This window comes from Ictidomys tridecemlineatus, chromosome 1 (assembly GCF_052094955.1).
Source record: "Ictidomys tridecemlineatus isolate mIctTri1 chromosome 1, mIctTri1.hap1, whole genome shotgun sequence".
Classification (NCBI taxonomy): Eukaryota; Metazoa; Chordata; class Mammalia; order Rodentia; family Sciuridae; genus Ictidomys; species Ictidomys tridecemlineatus.
In genome coordinates this window covers 230,531,934-230,552,478 of record NC_135477.1, presented here as the reverse complement: position 1 = coordinate 230,552,478, position 20,545 = coordinate 230,531,934, and the positions used below count along the sequence as shown (strand labels likewise).

The 20,545-nt window shown below is 37.2% G+C and overlaps 1 protein-coding gene across 10 annotated transcripts in view; it reads left to right on the top strand.

Annotated features, from left to right (window-relative positions):
• The window catches only part of Cdh18 (cadherin 18), a 903,781-nt gene that overhangs the window by 812,288 nt on the left and 70,948 nt on the right, over positions 1-20,545 (top strand). For all 10 annotated transcript variants that reach the window (XM_078016885.1, XM_078016863.1, XM_078016854.1 and 7 more), the window contains one exon: positions 20,248-20,501. In XM_078016885.1, the coding sequence (XP_077873011.1) occupies positions 20,248-20,501 (254 nt within the window). The remainder of the gene's footprint in view (positions 1-20,247; positions 20,502-20,545) is intronic.

Genomic DNA, 20,545 nt, shown 5'->3' with positions numbered 1-20,545 from the left:
TCCACTGGTATATAATTATGCAAACATAATATACAGTATATTAATATACTTTATATATAATGTGATATATACTTAAGTTATTTGAATTGAAAGATCTTTGCATTCATTTTTCCCATGATTAATTGACAATAAACATGTCAAAATGTTTTCTTATATTTTCTACATTAATGTTAATCTGTATCATTATCCTTGCAGTTATATACTATGAATGAGTCTACACTCTTTTCCAAAGAGAAATTTCTAGAAAGAAAGCTTATGTACATGTTCTGATCTTCAAAGAATGTCTGGTATCTAGCAAAGACAACAGAAAAGAACCAAAAAAATATACCATAGTTAAAAGAGTCCAGGCAGAAAAAAAATATCTAATTTTTCTTGTGTTTGTTACAAAACATGATTTAAAATACCCATTTGATAAGTTTTATCATTAATATGATACTTTTTGTATGAAAATGTTGATATGGACCCTATCAATTGCCCTCCCATCCTGTATCTGAAAATCTAAGTGGTGATATAGCCCAGAAGTCAGATAAAAAAGAGGCCAAAAGTCTCTTTCTTTTTACATAGAAGAACAGAAATTTGCGTCCTCTTTGAAATTCAAGAAGAATGGAATAATAGAGCAACTTGGCTGAGCAATCATTTCTGTGTCCTGTACTTCTGCTGGTTATATAGCTCCACAGAAGAAATACACTACAGTAGCTTAAGAAAGAAAAAAGGGATTAATGAGAAACAATTAAAAAGCCTTATATATGTACAACTGGTTGGAAAAAGATTGATGGAAGAGTTGATAACTATCTATAGTAATATTAAATGGATTAATATCAAAGAGTCAGAGTATGGCTTTATAAGTGAGAAAGACCAATTATATGTAAAAGTAATTACTAGGAGTAATAGGATGAAATTAGAAAACTAATATCTAAGATAAAAATTGGGTTCAACTCATTGACAATGAGCTGTTAAATTAGGAAACTGAGCAGTAGATAAAGAAAAGTAAGGGAAGCCCAATTTCCTGGGGAAGTTAAAATTATGCCAGGACAAGCATTTTCAGCAAAGACCGAGTGGATAAAAGATTTTGCCCAAATAGCATTTCAGTTCTTAGCTCTGTGAGTCTTTGAATTAAAGAAATTGTAGAGGTACTCAGAGTTGTGATTAGGAAAATTAATAAAATTTTGATTCATTTTTTAATTTAAGAGAATACTTGGAAAAATAAAACATAAAGACATTTTTAATAATATGAATATTATATGCTGTTAAAATATATTTATTTGTATTCATCAAACTGGACTGTTATTTCACATCACTTATTTGCTAATTAAATTTTCAGCAGCATAACCTAGTGTTTAAGGATATAAATTGCATCACTATAGTTGCTGAGGGCCATTACCAAGTAGGAATGACGCATGGAAATTTCCTTGCCAAGCGTACCCCATGCTGCTTAGAGGACATTCGATGGGACATTGCATGCATGCTTTAATAAGGTGACCTTGCTCAAGGACCAAGGCGGATCCGGGTTTAGAGCTGATCAGGTTTGAGGAAGTAACCGGCTCCTTGAGTTTAAGGCGTTGCCAGTTTAAGATAATGGGTTTTAGGGAAGTTGGAGATTGAAGATTATTGCTGGGATTAGGGTGTTCCTGTTGCTTGTTCCCGTTGAGTTCTCATGAGATTAAAATGGGATTTGGAGAGAGCCTCGTGGATTAGGTGAATTGTGCGGGAGACAGAGAACGCGTTTGCCCCTGGACCTGTGTGGAGGCGGTGTGAGAGCGGGAATAAAGAATTGCTGTTTGAACCTACAAAGGTGTGTGGTGGCTCGTGATTCTGGTGCCAAGCCGAGACATTGGCCTTTGGCATATAGTCTTTGGCCTCTGGAAGTTTCTTAACTTCACTGTACCTCAGTTTCTTCATTTACAAATGGAGAAAATTACACATTAGTGAGATATTGTGATGAACAAAAAATTAAATTATATTAATTATTTAGGGTATATGCAGCCGTTAACTATTCCTTTTTAAAATATGGACTTGTTCATCCTTAAATATAATAATGTTCCTCTCTTCTCTAAATACAGCTATCTTTGAGATTGCAAAAATGTTATTAATCACCCCTTTGTAAACTAGGAATTATTCTAGATACTTGAAATTTGAAGATGAATTAGATGATACTCTTTTCTTGAAGAAAACTGCCTAGACGTGAAATATTATTATAATACAAGATGCCAAGTGCTAATGTTATAGGTTGACTTAAATTGTATGAGCTCAGATATATGAGTAACAATTTTTCAAAGGTAGTAGACGGTCAGGGAAATCCTTGCATGGGAGATCATTTTTAAACAGCTATATAGCATGTGGAACAATAGCTGCCAGATACTAAAGAAAATAAATGGGAGGCAAGGATTTTGTAACCAGCCACATTGCCTTTGAATATGGCAAATGCAAGCATATAATACTGAACATTAAAAATGAGGATATTTTATTGGGAAGTACATTATCTCACCAAGATACCCACCACAACTTATGGATACTAAAAGAAAATGAGGATTGGCAACACTGACTATGATTTTAGTACCACCACAACTTGTGGGTACTAAAAGAAAATGAAGATGAGTAACACTTATTATGATTATCATCACAATCAGGGAGGTGACAGAATATGGAGTATACACCCCTCAAAATGTAGAAAGAATACCACTTTTAATAAGGAGTAAGATTAAAAGTGAGATGAATGCATTGATTATTTTATTGGAAACAGCTAGGAATGAAAGAATATAAGTCAGAGCCCATGAATCTATATTAGATCTCCAAGAATACATAATAGTACACAAGTAAAGATTGTTTAAAAACCATGTTATTAATGTATAAAGAAAATTAGAAAAATATATTTTGTTTTATTTGCTGGATAATGTATCGTATAAGTATTTACTATTAAAATACTCATAGTAAATACTATTAATGAAACATATTACATAAATTTATAAGAATAGAGGTAGTAAGTAGAAAAAATATAAATATTTCTCAATGCAAGAAATATCCAGAGAACTTCATAAAACAAAGCCAGAGACATCTATAACATAGAAATTTAGAGTATAAGAAATAGAAATAGAAATAATAGATAAAACTTTAATGCCCACCATGATAGAAAGAAATCAAACCAAAGTCATAAAAATAATCCCTCTTTACTATCCTAACATGGGCAATTCATTGTTAGTATGCAATATGCATAAACTACCTGTTCAATCCATAGACATTATTTATAAAACAGAAATCAGAATACATGCAAGGAGATTTGTCTAGCAAAACCTTGATAGAAGGAGTTGTATTTCACTGATTTCAATTCATGACAGATAAAGTGTTTTAACAATGTGAATAATTCCATAATGTTATTAATAGGGAGCTAATATGAACCAATCTTTGCATTCTGAAAATGCATATTTTTTCTAGGATGCATGAGATATTTAGAAAAATTGATAAAATATTAGTTTTTAAAACTATCAAAATAAAGGTCCAAACCAAAATAATACTGAAATACTATTTTCCAAATGCTCTCAGCAAAATATAATGCAACTAGAAACCTGGGGTGGGGGATGATCAGAAAACAAACATTTCTTCACCTGGAAATGTAACATTTACTACAACAACAGTCTTTTTCTTTAAGAATACAAAAAATATGCTATATGTTCAAATGAATAAGGCACAATGGAACTAACATGCACATTTGTTTGTTCCTCAATTCAAAACGTAAAGTGCATCCAAATACAAAATTTATACAAAAGTTTAATGAGAAATCTCCATACTGCTTTCCAGACAGGTTGCAACAATTTGCGGTCCTACCAGCAGTATATAAGTGTACCTTTATTCTTGAATCCTTGCCAACATTTATTGTTACTTATATTCTTGATAGCTGCCATTCTGACTAAAGTGAGAATGAATATCAATGTACTGATAATTTGCATTTCTCTAATTGCAACAGATATTGAACATGTTTGCATAAATTTGTATCATTTCTTCTGTGAATGCCTATTCCATTTCTTTACCCATTTAGTGAGTGGGTTATTTAGGGGTTTCGTGTGTGTGTGTGAGTGTGTGTGTTTGTGTGTGTGTGTGTGTGCATATGTGTGTGTTAAGTTTTTTGAGTTCTTTATGTATCCTGGAAATTAATGTTTTATCTGAGGTACAGGTAGAAAAAATTTTCTCCCATTCTGAAGGTTCTCTCTTCTCACTCTTAGTTGTTTCCTTTTCTGTGAAAAATCTTTTTACTTTGATGCCAACCCATTTATTGATTATTGATTTTATTAAGGAATTTGGTTCCTGAGCTGATATATTGGAGTATTGGGCTGAACTTTTCTTCTAGTATGTGCATACAGGTTTCTGGTCTAATATCTGGGTCCTTGGTTCACTTAGAGCTGAGTTTTGTGCAGGGTGAGAGATAAGAGTCAAATTTTATTCTATTACATGTGGATTTTCAGTTTTCCCAGGAGTTTTCAGTATTTCCAGAGTGGTTGCACCAATAAGAATAAAATAGCAGTACAGTAGACAATGGGGAAATAGAAGGAAGAGGAGGGGATAAGCAAAGGAAAGACAGTAGAAAGAATCTGACAGCTTTTCCATGTACATGTATGAAAACAACACAGTGCATCCCACTACCATGTATATCCATAAGAGTGAGATTTTAACTAGAATAAAATATATCCCATGCTTTTATAGTTATATCAAACTGGATTGTGCTGTCATGTAAAAGTAAAAAGAAACAATTACTTTCAAAAATAAAAAAGAACATGCCTGGAAATTACAGGATAGAAATTAAGTACTCCTGAGAGTTCATTCCTATGTGTAAAAGTATTGAGAAAAATAAATAAAAGAAGTGCAAAAATTAAATAAATTAAATATCTAAATAAAATAGGAAAATTGAAAACAGAAAATTAATTAATAATTATAAAAGGAGGTTAGGAAACAGAAAATAGATTAAAAATAAGCTTTAATATTATAAAGAAACATTAAAAGATGGCAGAAAATAATCATCTAGAAAATGCTAAAAAATGTAGCATAATATTTTAAAACTATACACAAATAAATTTTATGTAAAACATATTATGGGAGGGAAATTGCTAAGAGCAAATTGAAAAAAAAATACAAATCCTTATAAATTGATTTCCATATATAAGAATGAGAAATTTGGGATTGAATGTCCTTTCAAAACAGACCAGCAAGAAGTTTCACTTAAGAATTTTAATCAAAACTGAAAGAGCAAATAATTCCAATACACTGCCCATTGCACCAAAGAGGTAACAATAACTTCAATACTAGGTAAACCTTTCAGCACACCAAGAAAAAAAAATTCTGCTGCATTTTTAATGACATGAATAAATATACCTAGCTTTCTGGGGATGCTTTATCAAATGACGACTAACAATGTCTTGAAACGATAGACATAGTTCACTTCAAAGTTCTGGAGGCTGGACTGAACTTTCCCCCATGAACCCTAAGGAAGCATCCTTTCCTTCTTTCTTTCATCTTCTGTAGGCTCAGGGAATTATTTGAGTCATGGTCATATCACTCCTCTCTCTGCATGTGTGTTCACACTACCTCACCAAATTATTTCTGCCAAATATACCTCTGCCTCATTTATCAGGATTTTTTGTCACTGTATTTAGCATCTACATGTATAATCCAAAATAAGCCCCACCTGTCTTTTGTGCTCTGCAACACAATTACATTATTGATGGACTCAGTATAGGTTCTCTATAGTCTGCCTTTGGCTCCTCAAAATGTATGTTATTCTTGTAAGTACAATAGCATCACTCATCTCAACTTCTCTACAAGTCCTAAGGGATTAAAAATCAATTTTATAAGTTGAAAATCTTATCTAAATATCATTGACAAAAACATTTAAATCTCATCATTAGAATCAAGTAGGTGAAACTGAATGGTTTCTACCTGGGACTAAAGTCTTTATCTGTGAATCTGTGAAGTTAGATAACAAGTTAGTTGCTTCCAAAGAATAATGATCAGAGAGACATAGCGGAATAGCTATAGATGCTGATATTTGAATATGGACAAAATGAAGAAATAAAGGAGTCTCCAACTCCAAGCAAGTGTAAAATCCAGTAGGAAAAATTCTGCTAGGTTTCAGGCTTAAGAATAACCCACTAAGCCTTCAGTCTTTGCCCTTAGACCATAAGTCTGCTGAGCACTGGCTCTGTACTGTGCATTAATTCCTTTTGATTTAATTCTGCCTTGGAAGAAATCTTTGTCACACATAGTTTCAAAGCTGGGATTTCTAAGCAAACCTGAAATTTTATCTTGCAAGTTGCCAAATTATAAAACAAGTAGAATGTCAGCAATACGGAGATGATTCCTTCTCAGGAAGACCAGAACAGCCAAAGAAACTCAAGGATTCTCCTGTAGATTCTCCTGTAGAAAGAGAGAACAGACTTATCACATTCATGAATTCTTGCTTTCTGAATGTAAAGAGAATGAATTTCTTCTGCTTGAATCCATTTCCTTTGTGGTAATTTGTTATGACAGACCTAAGAAACTAATACTATACTATTAACACAAAATAACTATAAACCAATAAATACTGAGCAAACTAATTTATCACTGAAAGAATGAGCGGACAAGGATAGTCCTTGGAGAAGTGCCCATTTATTGAGGAACAGCTCTGCATATTTATAGAGCCGGGGCCGTTTGACAGTTATAACAGTTTGGCACGGGGCACTTTCTGGTTGGTGGGTAAGGATCATGAGAGTCAGCAGGGCTATTCTGATTGGTGGGTAAGAATCATGAGAGTCAGCAGGGCTAACCATTGGATGGCTCTTCTCGGGGGATGGGGAAGTCAGTCTTTGGAGCTGGGGCAACTGCCAACATTTCCCCCTCTTTGTTATTAAATGAGAGTGGGCATCCACTCATTCTGGCTGCTTCCTGCTGAGATGGGGTGGCATGGGAGATCAGAGAGGAGGGAAGTAAGGAGCCCCCACAGGAGGGCAGAGAAGACAGGAACCAGATCAACAAAGGTTCCTTCCCACCATAGTTCCATGATGATGTCGGCCCATTCGTCATAGGTCTCCACTGGCGGTATCATCAGTAGCCAGGAGTTGGTAATTCCTGAAGAGAAGCTGGTTAAAAGCTTGATTAGAAATTTTATCCACCTGAGTCTGAATGAGCTTTATGATAAAGGGAAGGAACAGGCACAGGGAGTTTTTATAGCCCAAATCTAATGGGGTCTCTGGGTCTGCAAGCTGTCTTGTTGGCACAAGAGGGGTTAAGTGTTCAACCTTGAGTGGGGGTTGAGTGTTCAGCCTTGAGTGGGTGCTTGGGCATTTGGGCATGAAGCAAACAGGTGATAAAGAACCAGACAGAGGGTTTGAGAAGCCAGGTCATTCTGCAGCTAAGTTGTTTGGCCAGCTTGTCCTGCACCTAACACCCCCAATTCCACTCTTCTAGCTCCCTCTCCTCTCTATTAAGGCTGCTCTTATTGACCATCAAACTCTCTCCTGCCTGGGTGTCTCTGAAACCAGTTTGCTTCTCTCTTTACCTTTCTCTGGCCCTTGGAGCACTGTTCCCAGCTTTATTCCCTAGTCTTGTCTCTCTTCACACCAAGAAGGCACAGCTTTGTAATAAAGAAGGCAACTTCTCCCATGCTCTGAATGAAGGTGGCCAAGGGAGGATGGTGGCCCATTGTTACCAGATTTCCTTTTGAGAGCAGTCAGATCTTTCCACGTTTTATATGAAACACCTCAACATTAAATACTGATACTTGAAATTCTTACAAAATTGGGAGAGTAAACAAAACACTCATGTTCCTCCTTAGGCTCAGAAGGCAACTGGTAAAGTGCTGTCTTATGATAAAGGTAGTTCACACTTATTCAGGGGTCACCATGTCCCGGACACCTAAGTGGTTTGTCAGAAGGACAACAAACAACGCTCCCAAACACTACTGGCCAGATTCAAGCAAGGGGTGGGGGTGGGGTCTGGCTGGAGGGGGTCCTTAGGGCCATTTGCCTTGAATCTCCAGACATAGGACAAAGAGAGGACCCAAGAGGGGCCAGAAATGAGGGGCAGCATTGACAAGAATACTTAATGACAGGTGACGATCGTTGGCTCTTCTGATGAAGGTGTAGGAATGCTGGGCTTAAGCCTGGAAATATGAATCCATGGGGTAAGTTGGTTATTAGGTTGTTTGAGTTTGGCTACTGAGGGTGTGCTCATAATCACCTGAGCAGGGCCCTTCCATTTTGGTTTAAAAGGGGTCTTTTTCCCACAGTGGGCAATAGTAAATAAGTTGACCAGATGTTAAGGAGGTAGGGTTTTAAGAGATAGTGGGGTCAGGAAAGAGCCAGTTTTGATAGTGCCAGAGTTCAGAGCATAGATGGAAGATGAGGGGCAGGGCATAGGTTTTGGAGATGGGTAGGGGTTCCGTAGGCAATCCGGGAGGAACGAGGCAACAGCCATACATGACTTTGAAAGGTGAGAGATTAGAAGGCTTCTTTGGCAAGGCCCTACCTAATGTGCAATAAAGCCAAGGGGAGCACCTTTACACAGTCCAGGCTTAATTTCATGGTGAGCTTGGTGAGGGTGTCTTTAAGGGACTGATTGGTCCTTTCAACCTTTCCGGAAGCCTGGGGGCAGTAAGGGCAATGGAAATGCCAAGGGAGTGATAGCGCATGAGCCAGTCCCTGAGTTATCTTCGAGGTGAATTCTGGGCCATTGTCTGATTGGATAGAAGTGGGTATCCTGAAACAGGGGATTATGTGAGTGAGCAACAGATCAACTACCTTAGAGGCCCCCATGTTAGAAGTGAGAAAGGCTTCAACCCATCCTGAAAAAGAATCTACCAATACAAGAAGATATTTTATGTTTTTTACTCGGAGCATGTTGGTGAAATCAATCTGCCAGTCTGCAGCTGGGGTATGACCTCGGGCCTGATGAGAAGGGAAAGTTTTAGGTTTTAATGGAGTATTGGTATTGGTTTTCTAGCAGATCTGACAAGCGGAAGTGATCTGTTATAGGAGGGTCTTATCATGTGGGGAAAGAGTGAAAAAGGAGTGAAAGAAAGTAATGAGACTCTGTGGACTAGAATGGAATAGAGAGTGAAGAGTTGTTGGGGATCTTTGGGCCAATCCCCGGTGGTAACAAAGAGAAGTGGAGAGGAGGTAAAGCTATGTAAGACAGCTGATCAAGCCACTTGATTGGCCTTGGAATTCCCCATAGTATTAAGGGAGGAGTCAGTTTGGTGGGCCTTGCAATGGATTATTCCCAGTTGGGAAGGCAGCCTGGAGGCTCATAGTGGGCCAGAAGTAAGTGTGGAATTAATGACTGCCATCCCTCTGGTGGTCAATAGCCCCCTTTCTTTCCAAATGTCTGCGTGGGAGATCAGGATATGGAAGACGTATTTCGAATCTGTTTATAGGGAGAGGGTTTTTCCCTCCGCTAGCTGGAATGCCCTTCTGGCAGTTATGAGTTCAGCTTGTTGGTTGGTGGTATTGGGTAGGAGAGGTTTTGCCTCTATGATGGATGAGAGGGAAATGACAGCATATTCCGCCACTTTAGCTACCATCTGAGAACCAGCCGAGGTCTGAAGAGGGCAGGGGTCCCTCAAAAATGGTGGTAGGGAGGGTAAAATTGTCTCTAATATCCAGGCATTTGTGGATGGGATCTTGAGAGGGAGAAGATGGGAGGAGAGAGACATTGTTTAATGGAGAGCAGGACTGAAAAGAGATGGAGGGATTTTCAAGGAATGAGACAAGGAGGAATAGAATCCTGGAAGGAGGAAGTGACTATAGCCCCTTGTAAGTGAGGAAATCCTTTAGATGGTGAGGAGATGAGATGGTTAGCAGGGAGCCAAAGGTAAGCTTGTGTGCTTCTTTCTGGAGGTCATGGGCCACTGCTAGGGCTCTGAGGCATTGGGGCCATCCCCTCACGATGGGGTTGAGGTGTTTGTATAGGTAGGCCACTGGTGCAAATGTGGGGCCATATTCCTGACCCAGAATGCCCAAATTTTGTCCCTGTTTTACATGTACATAGAGGGTGAAGTGTTGGGAGAGATCGGGGAGATGCAGGTTGGGTGTCCAGAGGAGGGCCTTTTTAAGGATTATAAAGGGCTTCCCTATCTCTGAGGGTAGGGGTTCATCTTGGGGGCCCTTGGCCAGATTATATAGCAGCCTGGCAAGGAGGGAGAAATTAGGAATCCAGGCCCTGAAGTACCCAGTCAAACCCAAGAAGGAGAGTACGTCATCTTTGGTCTTTGGTGTAGGTATAAACACAATAAGCTGTTTTCTGTCTACTGTAATGGCCTTTTTCCCTTGAGATATAGAGAACCCTAGATATGTGATCTCTTTACATGCTATTTGGGCCTTTTGTGGAGAGGCCCAATATCCCTTTAAGGCCAAGAAATTAAGTAGGAGAACTGTGTCATCTGTTGAGTGCCCTTTGGGCAGGCTACAGAGGAGTAGATAATCAACATACTGCAAGAAGGTGGATTTGGGGCACTGGGGGTGAAAAGATTGGAGGTTGGAGGCCAAGGTTTGCCGAAGAGGTGTAAACTATCTCGAAATCCCTGAGGAAGGACAGTCCAGGTTAGTTATTGAGACTGTCTGGTGGTAGGATCTGTCCAGGTAAAGGGGAAAAGATCTTGCAATTCCGGGGCAAGAGGAATGGAGAAGAAAGCATCCTTTAAATCTATGACCGAAAAGTGGGTGGCAGTGTGGGGGATCTGAGACAGCAGGGTGTATGGGTTAGGAACCAAAGGATGTATGGGCCTAACGGAGGTGTTGATGAGTCGTAAGTCCTGAACTAAGCGATAGGACCCACTGGGCTTTCTTCCACTAGTATGGGAGTATTGTAAGGGGAATGAGCAGGACAGACGTACCCCTTGCTAAGAAGGTCCTGAATAATAGGTTGTAGGCCCAGAAGAGCTTTTGTGGACAGAGGGTATTGAGCCTGATTGGGGAAGGTGTTAGGATCTTTGAGATGAATGTTAACTGGTGGGCAGGAAACGGTGGAGGGGGTGTGGGTATCCCATACAATTGGGTCAACTAGGTTCGTAGGGAAAGGGTCCTTTTTCATGTCAGTCTCACAAGTGGAGAAGAATGGCCAGTCTTCTGCTAAAAGGGCCAGAACAGGCCGATTCTGGGGCCTGAATCATGCCTGGAGCCCTGATGTTGATTGTTGTATTAAATTTAGAGAGAATATCTCTGCCAAGCAAAGAAACTGGACATTGGGACATAACTAGGAACGTCTGAGACAATGAGAAGTTGTCTATGAAACAGAGTAATAGGGGAGTCTTTTTGGATAGTGTTAAGGTCTGTAAACAAGTCAAAATAACATCTGGTATTTTGCCAGGGGAATGTTAGAGTTCGTAAACAAGTCTGATTGGTGCCTGGCAAAATGCCAGAGGGAGTGGTTTGAGAAGTAACAAAAGCAAGCCATTAAGTTTGGAGATTCCTTATTGGTTGACTGATGTATCTAGTTTATGCTAATTAAGATAAGCTGTGCAAAATGTATAAATACCTCTGTTGTCCTACAATAAACGGCTCCCACTCCTGCTGTATCAACGTACACAAGTTATTCGTCACCCCCCGGCTATTTTGCTGCAGCCGGACTGCGGCAGGATAGATAGTATTTCCTACTACTCCGACAATAGGAGAGGTGGACAGCACTGTTTGCCCCCAGAATTCTGTCCGGACTGAGAAGGTAGCCCCGGTGCCAAGGAGAAAGTCAACTTTGCACCCATCCATCTGAATCCACACCGTGGGTTATTGTTTATTAATCATTAAGGCTGGGCACAAGGACCCAAGGCTCCATCAATCTTTGATTGCTATGTCCAGAAGGTCAGAGGGTTCCCTGGATATAGGCTTCCTATGGTCCCAATGACCTTGTTGTTGACATTTAGGGCATGGGTTACTTGGAGTGCATGGTGCAGGGCATGCCCTGGCCCAATGTCCCTCCTTGCCACACTTGAAGCAGGGGTCCGGGGGATTTTGAACCGAGAAGGCAACCTGCAGAACCTGGGCGAGCATCTAAAATTTATTGTGTTCGGCCTTGTGCTTGCAGACCTCTATTTCCTCATCCTGGTTGTGAAAAACCTTAAAGGCTACCGCCAAGATCTCAGTCCGGGGGGTGGCAGGGCCTTGTTTGAGCTTTTTTAGTTTGGCCTGGATGTCGAGGTAGCTCTGCAAGAGGAAATATGTCATAAGGACATGACGGCACATCTGGGGTTTCGGGATCTAGGTTAGTATACTGCTGAAGGGCTTTCGTAAGCCAATCCAGAAATTCTGATGGTGTCTCCTCTCACTTTTGAATAATCTCTTGTAATTTTTGGAAATTGAAAGCCTTACATGCTGCTTTTTTGAGCCCAGCTATAATACATGCGGTGAATCAGTCCCTACTCTGTATTCCAGTTTGTGTATTATAATCCCAGTCGGGAGTTTGATCTGGGGCAGCAAGTGGCCCTGGAGGGTGATTGGGATTAACTTGGTGAGTTTCATCCGCATGGGCTCTGGCAAGTTCCCAGACTCTGGTATGCTACTCACGAAGGAGAATATTAGCCAATAGCATACATATATCATGGTGAGTGTGGCTATAATCCTGGAGGACCCATTGGAACTCTCTTATGTAAGTGGTGGGATCTGTGGTGAATGAGCCCAACCTTTGCTCATGTTGCATGTCCTATAGAGAATGGGACATGTACCAGGGTAATGCACTCAGGTCCAGCAATCTCTCTTAAGGTGGCAATGCTTTGTGGAACTAGGGAGCAGGACCTAGTTTAGGGGGGACTAAAGGTGTCACAGGAGAAGGGGGAGCTGATGTAGGAGGTTGATAGGGAAGGGGTTCATCTGCGTAATCGAAAGAAGGTTCAGTCAGGTTGTTAAGGTAAGAGCATAGGTTGGGGTAAGAACGAAAAAGAGAAAAAGCCTCAACATAGGGGATCTCTTTTTACTTTTTTGAGCACTCGCAGAAGTTAAACAGATCTCTGAGAATTGTGGGATCTAGGGATCCTCTTGGGGGCCATTGACTTTGATTGTCCAATTGATAGTAAGGCCAATCTTGTGTGCAGAGTTTCATGAGAGTTTGGGATTTATATAAAGAGTGAGGGATAGCTGATTCAGATTAGCCAGGAGGCATTTTAAGGGGGAGTCTGCAGGCAGGGAAGAAGAGGCCTCCATAATGGTCTTTAAGAAGGAAGTAGGAAGGTGGGAAGGGTCCGGACCTGAACAGAATCGTTGAGCCTCCATGCAGGCATTCCCGCAAGGAGAGCTTGACCAATATGACTTGAGAGAGTCAGAGCTGGGAGGACGGTCGAGTTGTCACCTGAGAGTCCAGCTGGCAGGCCCAGAAAGACCAGAAGTCATGGACCACCTGGCACCAGGATTTTTTTTTTTTTTTTTAGGTCAGGAGAGGGACAAGGGTGGTTAAAGAGAGAGAGAGAGAGAGAGAGAGAGAGAGAGAGAGAGAGGAGTGCCTGTTCTTCCACCCCTCAGGACCTCCTGCTCATGAACCAGGTTCCAGAGAGTCCACCATGACATGGCAGGGTGTGTTCTCTCCTCCAGATTGGGCGTCAGAGGTTTGCCAGACGATCACAGTCAAAGCCCCTGTGTATAGCCCATCTGAAGTTGGATACCCGGTAGGGGAACTCACTTACTGAAGAGCCAGTGTTATGTGAGTAGTAGCAGCTCTCGAAAGAGTGAACGAGGACGGCAATCCTTGAGAGAGGGGGCCCTCAAGCAGCAAATTCCCCCTCTTGGGTTTCAGCACCAAAGAAAGAACAGCAAACAAGGCTCTTTGTGGGAGAAGTGCCCCGTTTATAGAGGAACAGCTCTGCATATTTATAGAGCCGGGGCAGTTTGACAGTTATGACAGTTTGGCACAGGGTGCTTTCTGATTGGCAAGTAAGGATCATGAGAGTCAGCAGGGCTATTCTGATTGGTGGATAAGAATCATGAGAGTCAGCAGGGCTCACCATTGGGCAGCTCTTCTCAGAGGATAAGGAAGTTAGTCTTTGGAGCTAGGGCGACTCACGACAATCACTATCAACATTCTAAGCACAGTTCCAAGCACCTTTCCAGTAAAACAAAGCATATCACAAGGGGGATTAATTGAAAATGTTGGAGGGTTTAATATTAAGGAAAAAAATATTAGGATGAATCATACAAAAGAAGTTTATTTTATATGTGTTATAAAATTTGATGTCAGCAATGTCGTATACAAAAAGATAATTTTAACTTTTTATATGTTAGGAGTTACTGATATACATTCAAGTCAAATTTGCTAGTCATTTCCTTCTTTCCTGACATGAGAGCCTTATCACCAACTATGAACATCTTGACTTTGAATATTGGAATGTGAATATCATAGATAAAATACAGGACACCTAGTTAAATTCTAATTTTAAATAAACAACAAATAAATGCTTTATAACTATGTTCTTCTTAATTAACAAATATTATATTAAAATTCTTTAGGAATTCTGAATAAAATATAATTGAGTATTCAAGACTTTATGAAATATGGCAACACTATTCATATTCTTGCAAGTTTGAAAATCAATGATGTAACTTTTTTTAAATCATAAAGAACTTGTACCATAACTGTTTTGTCCAGAGAATTAAATCTGGGGGAAATTCTATAAGAATTGAAAATTATAATCTGATCCTATTTTGGAAATATTTTTTCATAAATATTAATGTTGGATTAGTTAATTCTGCAATTCTCTTCTTTAATATCATATTTCTTACATTAAATACCAATTGTTAGTATATACTTGAGATTTCTAAAGTAATAAATATCATAATTCTTAAATTTTGTAAATTAGGATGAACTTTATTCAGTTAATCATGCCCCAGTCATCAATAAATATCTTGAAACAAAATCTACGTACAAAATAATTATAAACAACTTACCAAGATCTAGAATCTACTCTTTCAAAGTGTCTTCAAATGGATCTAAATGAAAGAACTCTTCTCCCACTTACTTGTTTAACTTCAGAGTTATTCAGCTTTTTAGTCCAAACAATTATTTCCATAATCCATCCAGAAAGAACTAAAAAACAAATGAGACTTTAACAGAGAACTGAGCTATAAAAGAAAAATTTCATATTCTCATGAACACTCTCTGGCTCTATTCTAACCACACTTACCAGGTTCATATCATATTTCTACAGCAATTCTTTGAGTTGTTTTTTTTTTAAGGCAGGAAAATATGTGTTTGTGTTTTATAAATTTCAAGGTAAACATTTCTTGTTATTGCTTTCTGTGATACTTCAGTAGCCTGAGTAAATTTTCATTTTTCTTCCTTATAAAGTAATTTTCTTTACTATTCTTTCATTAAAATCTGGAATTAAAAAAATAATTTTTTTTCTCTTTAATATACTGTTTTTGATAGACTAATTTAGGAAAAAAACTCTTCTGGTAATAAAGGAAAGTGAATTCTTACAGGAGAGTGTTTAAATATTTTCCCCAAAGATAATAATTATAGAAAATTCTAGAAGGCTTATATAAAATGTATAAATGATGAGTATATGTACAGCTTTAACACAGTAAGAGTAATTGGATAACAATCATCATACTAATGCCATCTTTATATACTACTGTGGTTGTAATAATAAAAGCACGCTTTACTGCATGTACATAATTCTAAAATATCCTCAAGCAAATGAGTATAATTTTGTTCTAGTTTTTCTATACTGCAAGTCAGCTTTTTAAACTTCTCTTTATAAATGAGTGTTTAAAATAATTCCATTTGCATTAATTCATCTGCTTCAAATTGTCCCAACCTGAAATAATCCTATGATTCCACTGTGTCTGCAGGTGGATTCCCATACATCCATCTGCCAGTCCTGGCAAACAAGTATCTCAAAATGATTTTCCCTGCCTGGGATTAGTTCAACATATATTAGGTGATCACAAACATGAAATCATGTGTCCTCATAAACAGTCTATACCATAGCACTTAGAAGGTTAGTGTTACAACATATGACATCTAACTTTGTCAAGAGACCAGGTAAGAAATGGAAAAAGGGATGTCTTTAATTGTGGATCACAGTTTGATTATATTATCAGACTTATCTGATAAAGGTGGCAAAAATTTCCTTCATAATTTCATGGACAGTCAGAATGATGTAAAAGTTTAAACAATGAATGAATAAAGATTGCTGTTTTAAAATCCAGTATTATTATTATTATAATGCATCCCAATTTTTAGTCTTAAGTGTTGGATACCCATATTCCATGGGAATTATGTTAGTTATATATAGCATACTGAGGTAGGCTGGTTGAGTGCACATAATTATACACATTGATCTTAGATGGTAAAACTGGCGGAATTCTCCTTTCCAGGAACAGCATGCTAGTACAGAAGCTAAAAGTTAAGAAAGACAATAGCTCTCTACCCAAATACTGACAGCAGTAAGTGTGTACAGATAGGTTATTTAAATATAGATGGATTTTATTGATAAAATAGTCAAATCAAGAGAGAGATAAAGAAAAGAAAATATGCAATATGTGGGTTTAACTAGGAGTTACTTGGTTCCTCTAACAAGATGTATGGTAAATATTAAGACAACTCAATTTTAGTTTGGGTTCCCTTAAAAGCAAGTGACTTCTAATTGGTGGGTCATAAACTGAAGAATCGGCCCTTTTTTAAAGACATCCACACATAAAATAATATAGCATTTGTATCACACATACACAATTTTTTAGACATTATTAACTTTTTTAAAAAATTTGTTTTTTTAGTTATACATGACAGTAGAATATATTTTGACATATCATACTTATAGGGAGTATAACTTCCCATTTTATACTATTAACTTTTAAGAATTTAATTTTTTTTAACTTTGTTTTTATTTATGTTTTGGGTACTGACATTGAACCCATTGTTGCTTCATTATTGACCTAAGTTCCCAGCCCTTTTTATGTTTTATGTTGAGGAAGTTTCTTACAGCCTTGCTAAATGGCTGAGTTTAGCCTTGAACTTGAGATATTCCTACTTCTACCTCCCAAGTCATTGGAATTATAAATGACTTGTGCAACAAGGCCTAGCTGAAATTAAAAAAAAAATGTAAAACCTTAAAAAAAAACAGTAAAAATATTGCACTGACCCACCCTGATCTGTGTCCCCAAGACCCTAGAAGTTTTCTAGGTTCTATGTTCTTAGCATCTGGTTTGGAAATTTAAGTTATCTTCTCTTCTACATGTTTTGAAACAATAGAATGGCCAATTTTCCAAGACAATTAGAAAAAATAAGAGAAGAAATCATCAGCAGAACTATTACTGTTTAAAAGAACCCACTAAGGATGTTGCTTCTAGTTAGTTTCTTCTGAACTGTGATGGAGTACATGGTTCTGACTCTCCACAAAGTCAAATGTTGATGTCTAGTTGGATGGTGTTTAGAAGCGTAGACTTGGGGAGGTCACAAGAGTAGAGCCTTCATGAATAGGAATAAGAGTTGACGCAAAAAGAAGGAGGCTCTTGGTAAACCAGGATAAGGACCACCACTAGGCTCCAGATCGGCCACCACATTGATCTTAAACTTACCAGGATATAGAACCATGATAAATAAATGACATTTAAACAACCGAGTCTATAGTACTCTGATTTAGCAACTCTGAATGATTAGAACATTGGACATCAGAGTGAAGGAAAACATATGCGCTCCTTCGTACAGAAAAACCATGTACATACTCACATATATATATACGTGTCTATGTACATAAGTATCAGTTGAATAATTGAAAATAAAGAAAATACAAAACAAATATAGAAACATATTGATATAGGCTTGAAGTTTAAAAAAAACAAAGAAATGAAGTGGTTCTAAACTGAAAAACTAATAGATACAATAAAAAAGAAGGAATTCAAAATCCTGTATGAATCTTTTGCTAAAATATCAACAAAATTTTTTATTTGGAAACATAAAACTTTGGAAGATACTAAATTAATATATCAACATTACAACTAGCAAGGTAAACATAAGATTTGTTATATATCCAGTAGCTTCACAATCAGTTGTATAATTTCTGGCTCAAGTAGTAGTTCTATTTTGAGATTTAATGAAATTATATTATTTTACATATTAGTTGTATTAATTTACCCCATCCACCAGCAGTATATGAAAGTTCTTCTACCTTCAGAAGCTTAATAGCATTTATCTTTTTAATAATAATAATAATTCTAACTGAAATGAGATGAAGTTTCATTGTGATTTAGACTTGCACTGATTATTAGTCATACTGAACATTTTGCCATATGCCAACAGGCTATTTCTTTTGAGAGATGTTTATTTATTTAGCTCATATTTTCATTGGGTAATTTACTTATTTATATTTTGTTGTTGACCTGTTCAAGTTACTTTTCTATTCTGGCCATTAACTCTTTGTCAGAGGTAGAATTTGCAAATATTTTCGGCCTTTCTGTGTGTTCTTTCTTCATTCTGTTGACTTTGTCTTTTGCTTTGCAACTTTCTATTTTGATGTTATCTGCTTTGTGGACTTTTGCTTTTGTTGCCTGTGGTTTGTGTATCATATCCAAAAACGTTTTTGATTAGATCTATTGTGAAGTATTTCTTCTAATAGTATTCTAGATGTGGGTTTTAAATTTTTTAAATGTGTTTTATCTTAATTTTGGCGTATGAACAGAGGTCAAGGTCTAGTCTCATTTTTCTATGCAATATTTTTTTGTGTGAAGGTATCCTTGCCCAAGCATATGCTCCCATGTGGCTATAAATTAAACACCAAAACTCTTTCCTAAATTAGAGAAATTGGTATCCCATGTTATTTTAATTATGTCAAAATGAATCCAAATATTATGTATAACTAACATGAACTAGTAAAATAAATAATGTGGATATAATCTCACTACTGGGTATTTTATATATTATATATAATATGTTGTGTGTGTGTGTGTGTGTGTGTGTATATATTATATTTTTAACATATGATTTTAAACCTGTATGTCTGTATGTTAAAAAGACATCTACATTTCTTGGTTTATTGTGGTACTTTTTAATGTTAGTTGAGATATGCAAGTAGCCTATGTGGTCATTAACAGATGAATAAATAAAACATATGAAATACTATTTAGCAATAAAATGAATGAAATTCTGTCACTGCAGCAACATGAGTTGACCTGGAAATCATAACGTTAATTGAAATAAGCTATGCAATGAAGATAAACACTGTATGATTTTATTCATATGTAGAAAGTTAAAAAAAAACTGACTCCATAAATATAGAGCAGAATCAAGGATCTGAGAGTCTGCGGATGGGAGGGGAGAGAGGAGGATGGGCCCTGGTTAACATATACAAAGACACAGAGAGAAGGAATGATTCTGAGGTACCATTACACAATAGTGTGATTATAGTTATAATATTGTATCATACAAATCAAAATTAAAAAGAAGATATTGAATGTTATCATTACAAAGAAACAATTACAATTTGAAATGATAGAATGCCTAAACATCTTCAGGTAAACATTTCACAATTTATACATGTGTCCAAAATATTATTACTTTGTCCCATAAATAGGTGCAATTGTTATCTTTCCATTAAAAATAAACATATAAATTTTGAAAAAGTCTGTGATATGAGAAAAATTACTTAAATAGAAAATACCTATTTTTTAATTTGAAGAAGTTAATAGCAGGATTTTTAAAGATTAACAGCATAAGTTGAAGAAGAGGGGAAAAAAATGTTGCCAGAGGGTCTACTAACAAGAATTCCCAGAAATCAATACTTGTTTTCCTTTGGGAAAATCTGCTTTTGAATTACCAAATTTAAGGATATATTTATATATATATATATATATATATATATATATATATATATGCAACAAGTAAATTTACTATTGATTCAAACTTTGAGTTTGTATGATTTTTTTGTTGTTGATGATGTTACTGGGAATTGAACCCAGAAGGGTTAACCACTGAACTACATCCCCAACCCTATTATATTTTATTTATTGAGACAGGGTCTCACTAAGTTGCTTAGGGCCTCTCTAAGTTGCTGAGGCTGGCTTTGAATTCAAAATCCTCCTATCTCAGCCTCCCGAGCTAGTGGTATTACAGGTGTGTCCCACTGTGCCCAATAATGAGTTTCCCTGATGACTGATCTAGATGTTGTTCTTAAGACAAAATTTATAGTTTGTTTTTGAACATAATAGAAATATTTAAGTTTATTCTATTTTTTTTCAAAAACATAGAAAATAGTGCTTGTTTGAAAAATATAAATATCATGATGTTGGAAATGCTCTTTATTCTTCACAGCCACTAAACTATGAGAAAAAGAAGTCCTACACCCTCAACATAGAAGGAGCCAATACACACCTGGATTTTCGTTTTTCCCACCTGGGTCCTTTTAAAGATGCAACCATGCTGAAGATCATCGTTGGGGATGTAGATGAACCACCACTATTTTCCATGCCTTCTTACATCATGGAAGTCTATGAAAATGCGAAAATTGGGACCATTGTTGGCACAGTTTTAGCACAAGATCCTGACAGTGCTAACAGTTTAGTAAGGTATGCTGTGATTCAATACTTCTAATATATAAAGATATTTGTTT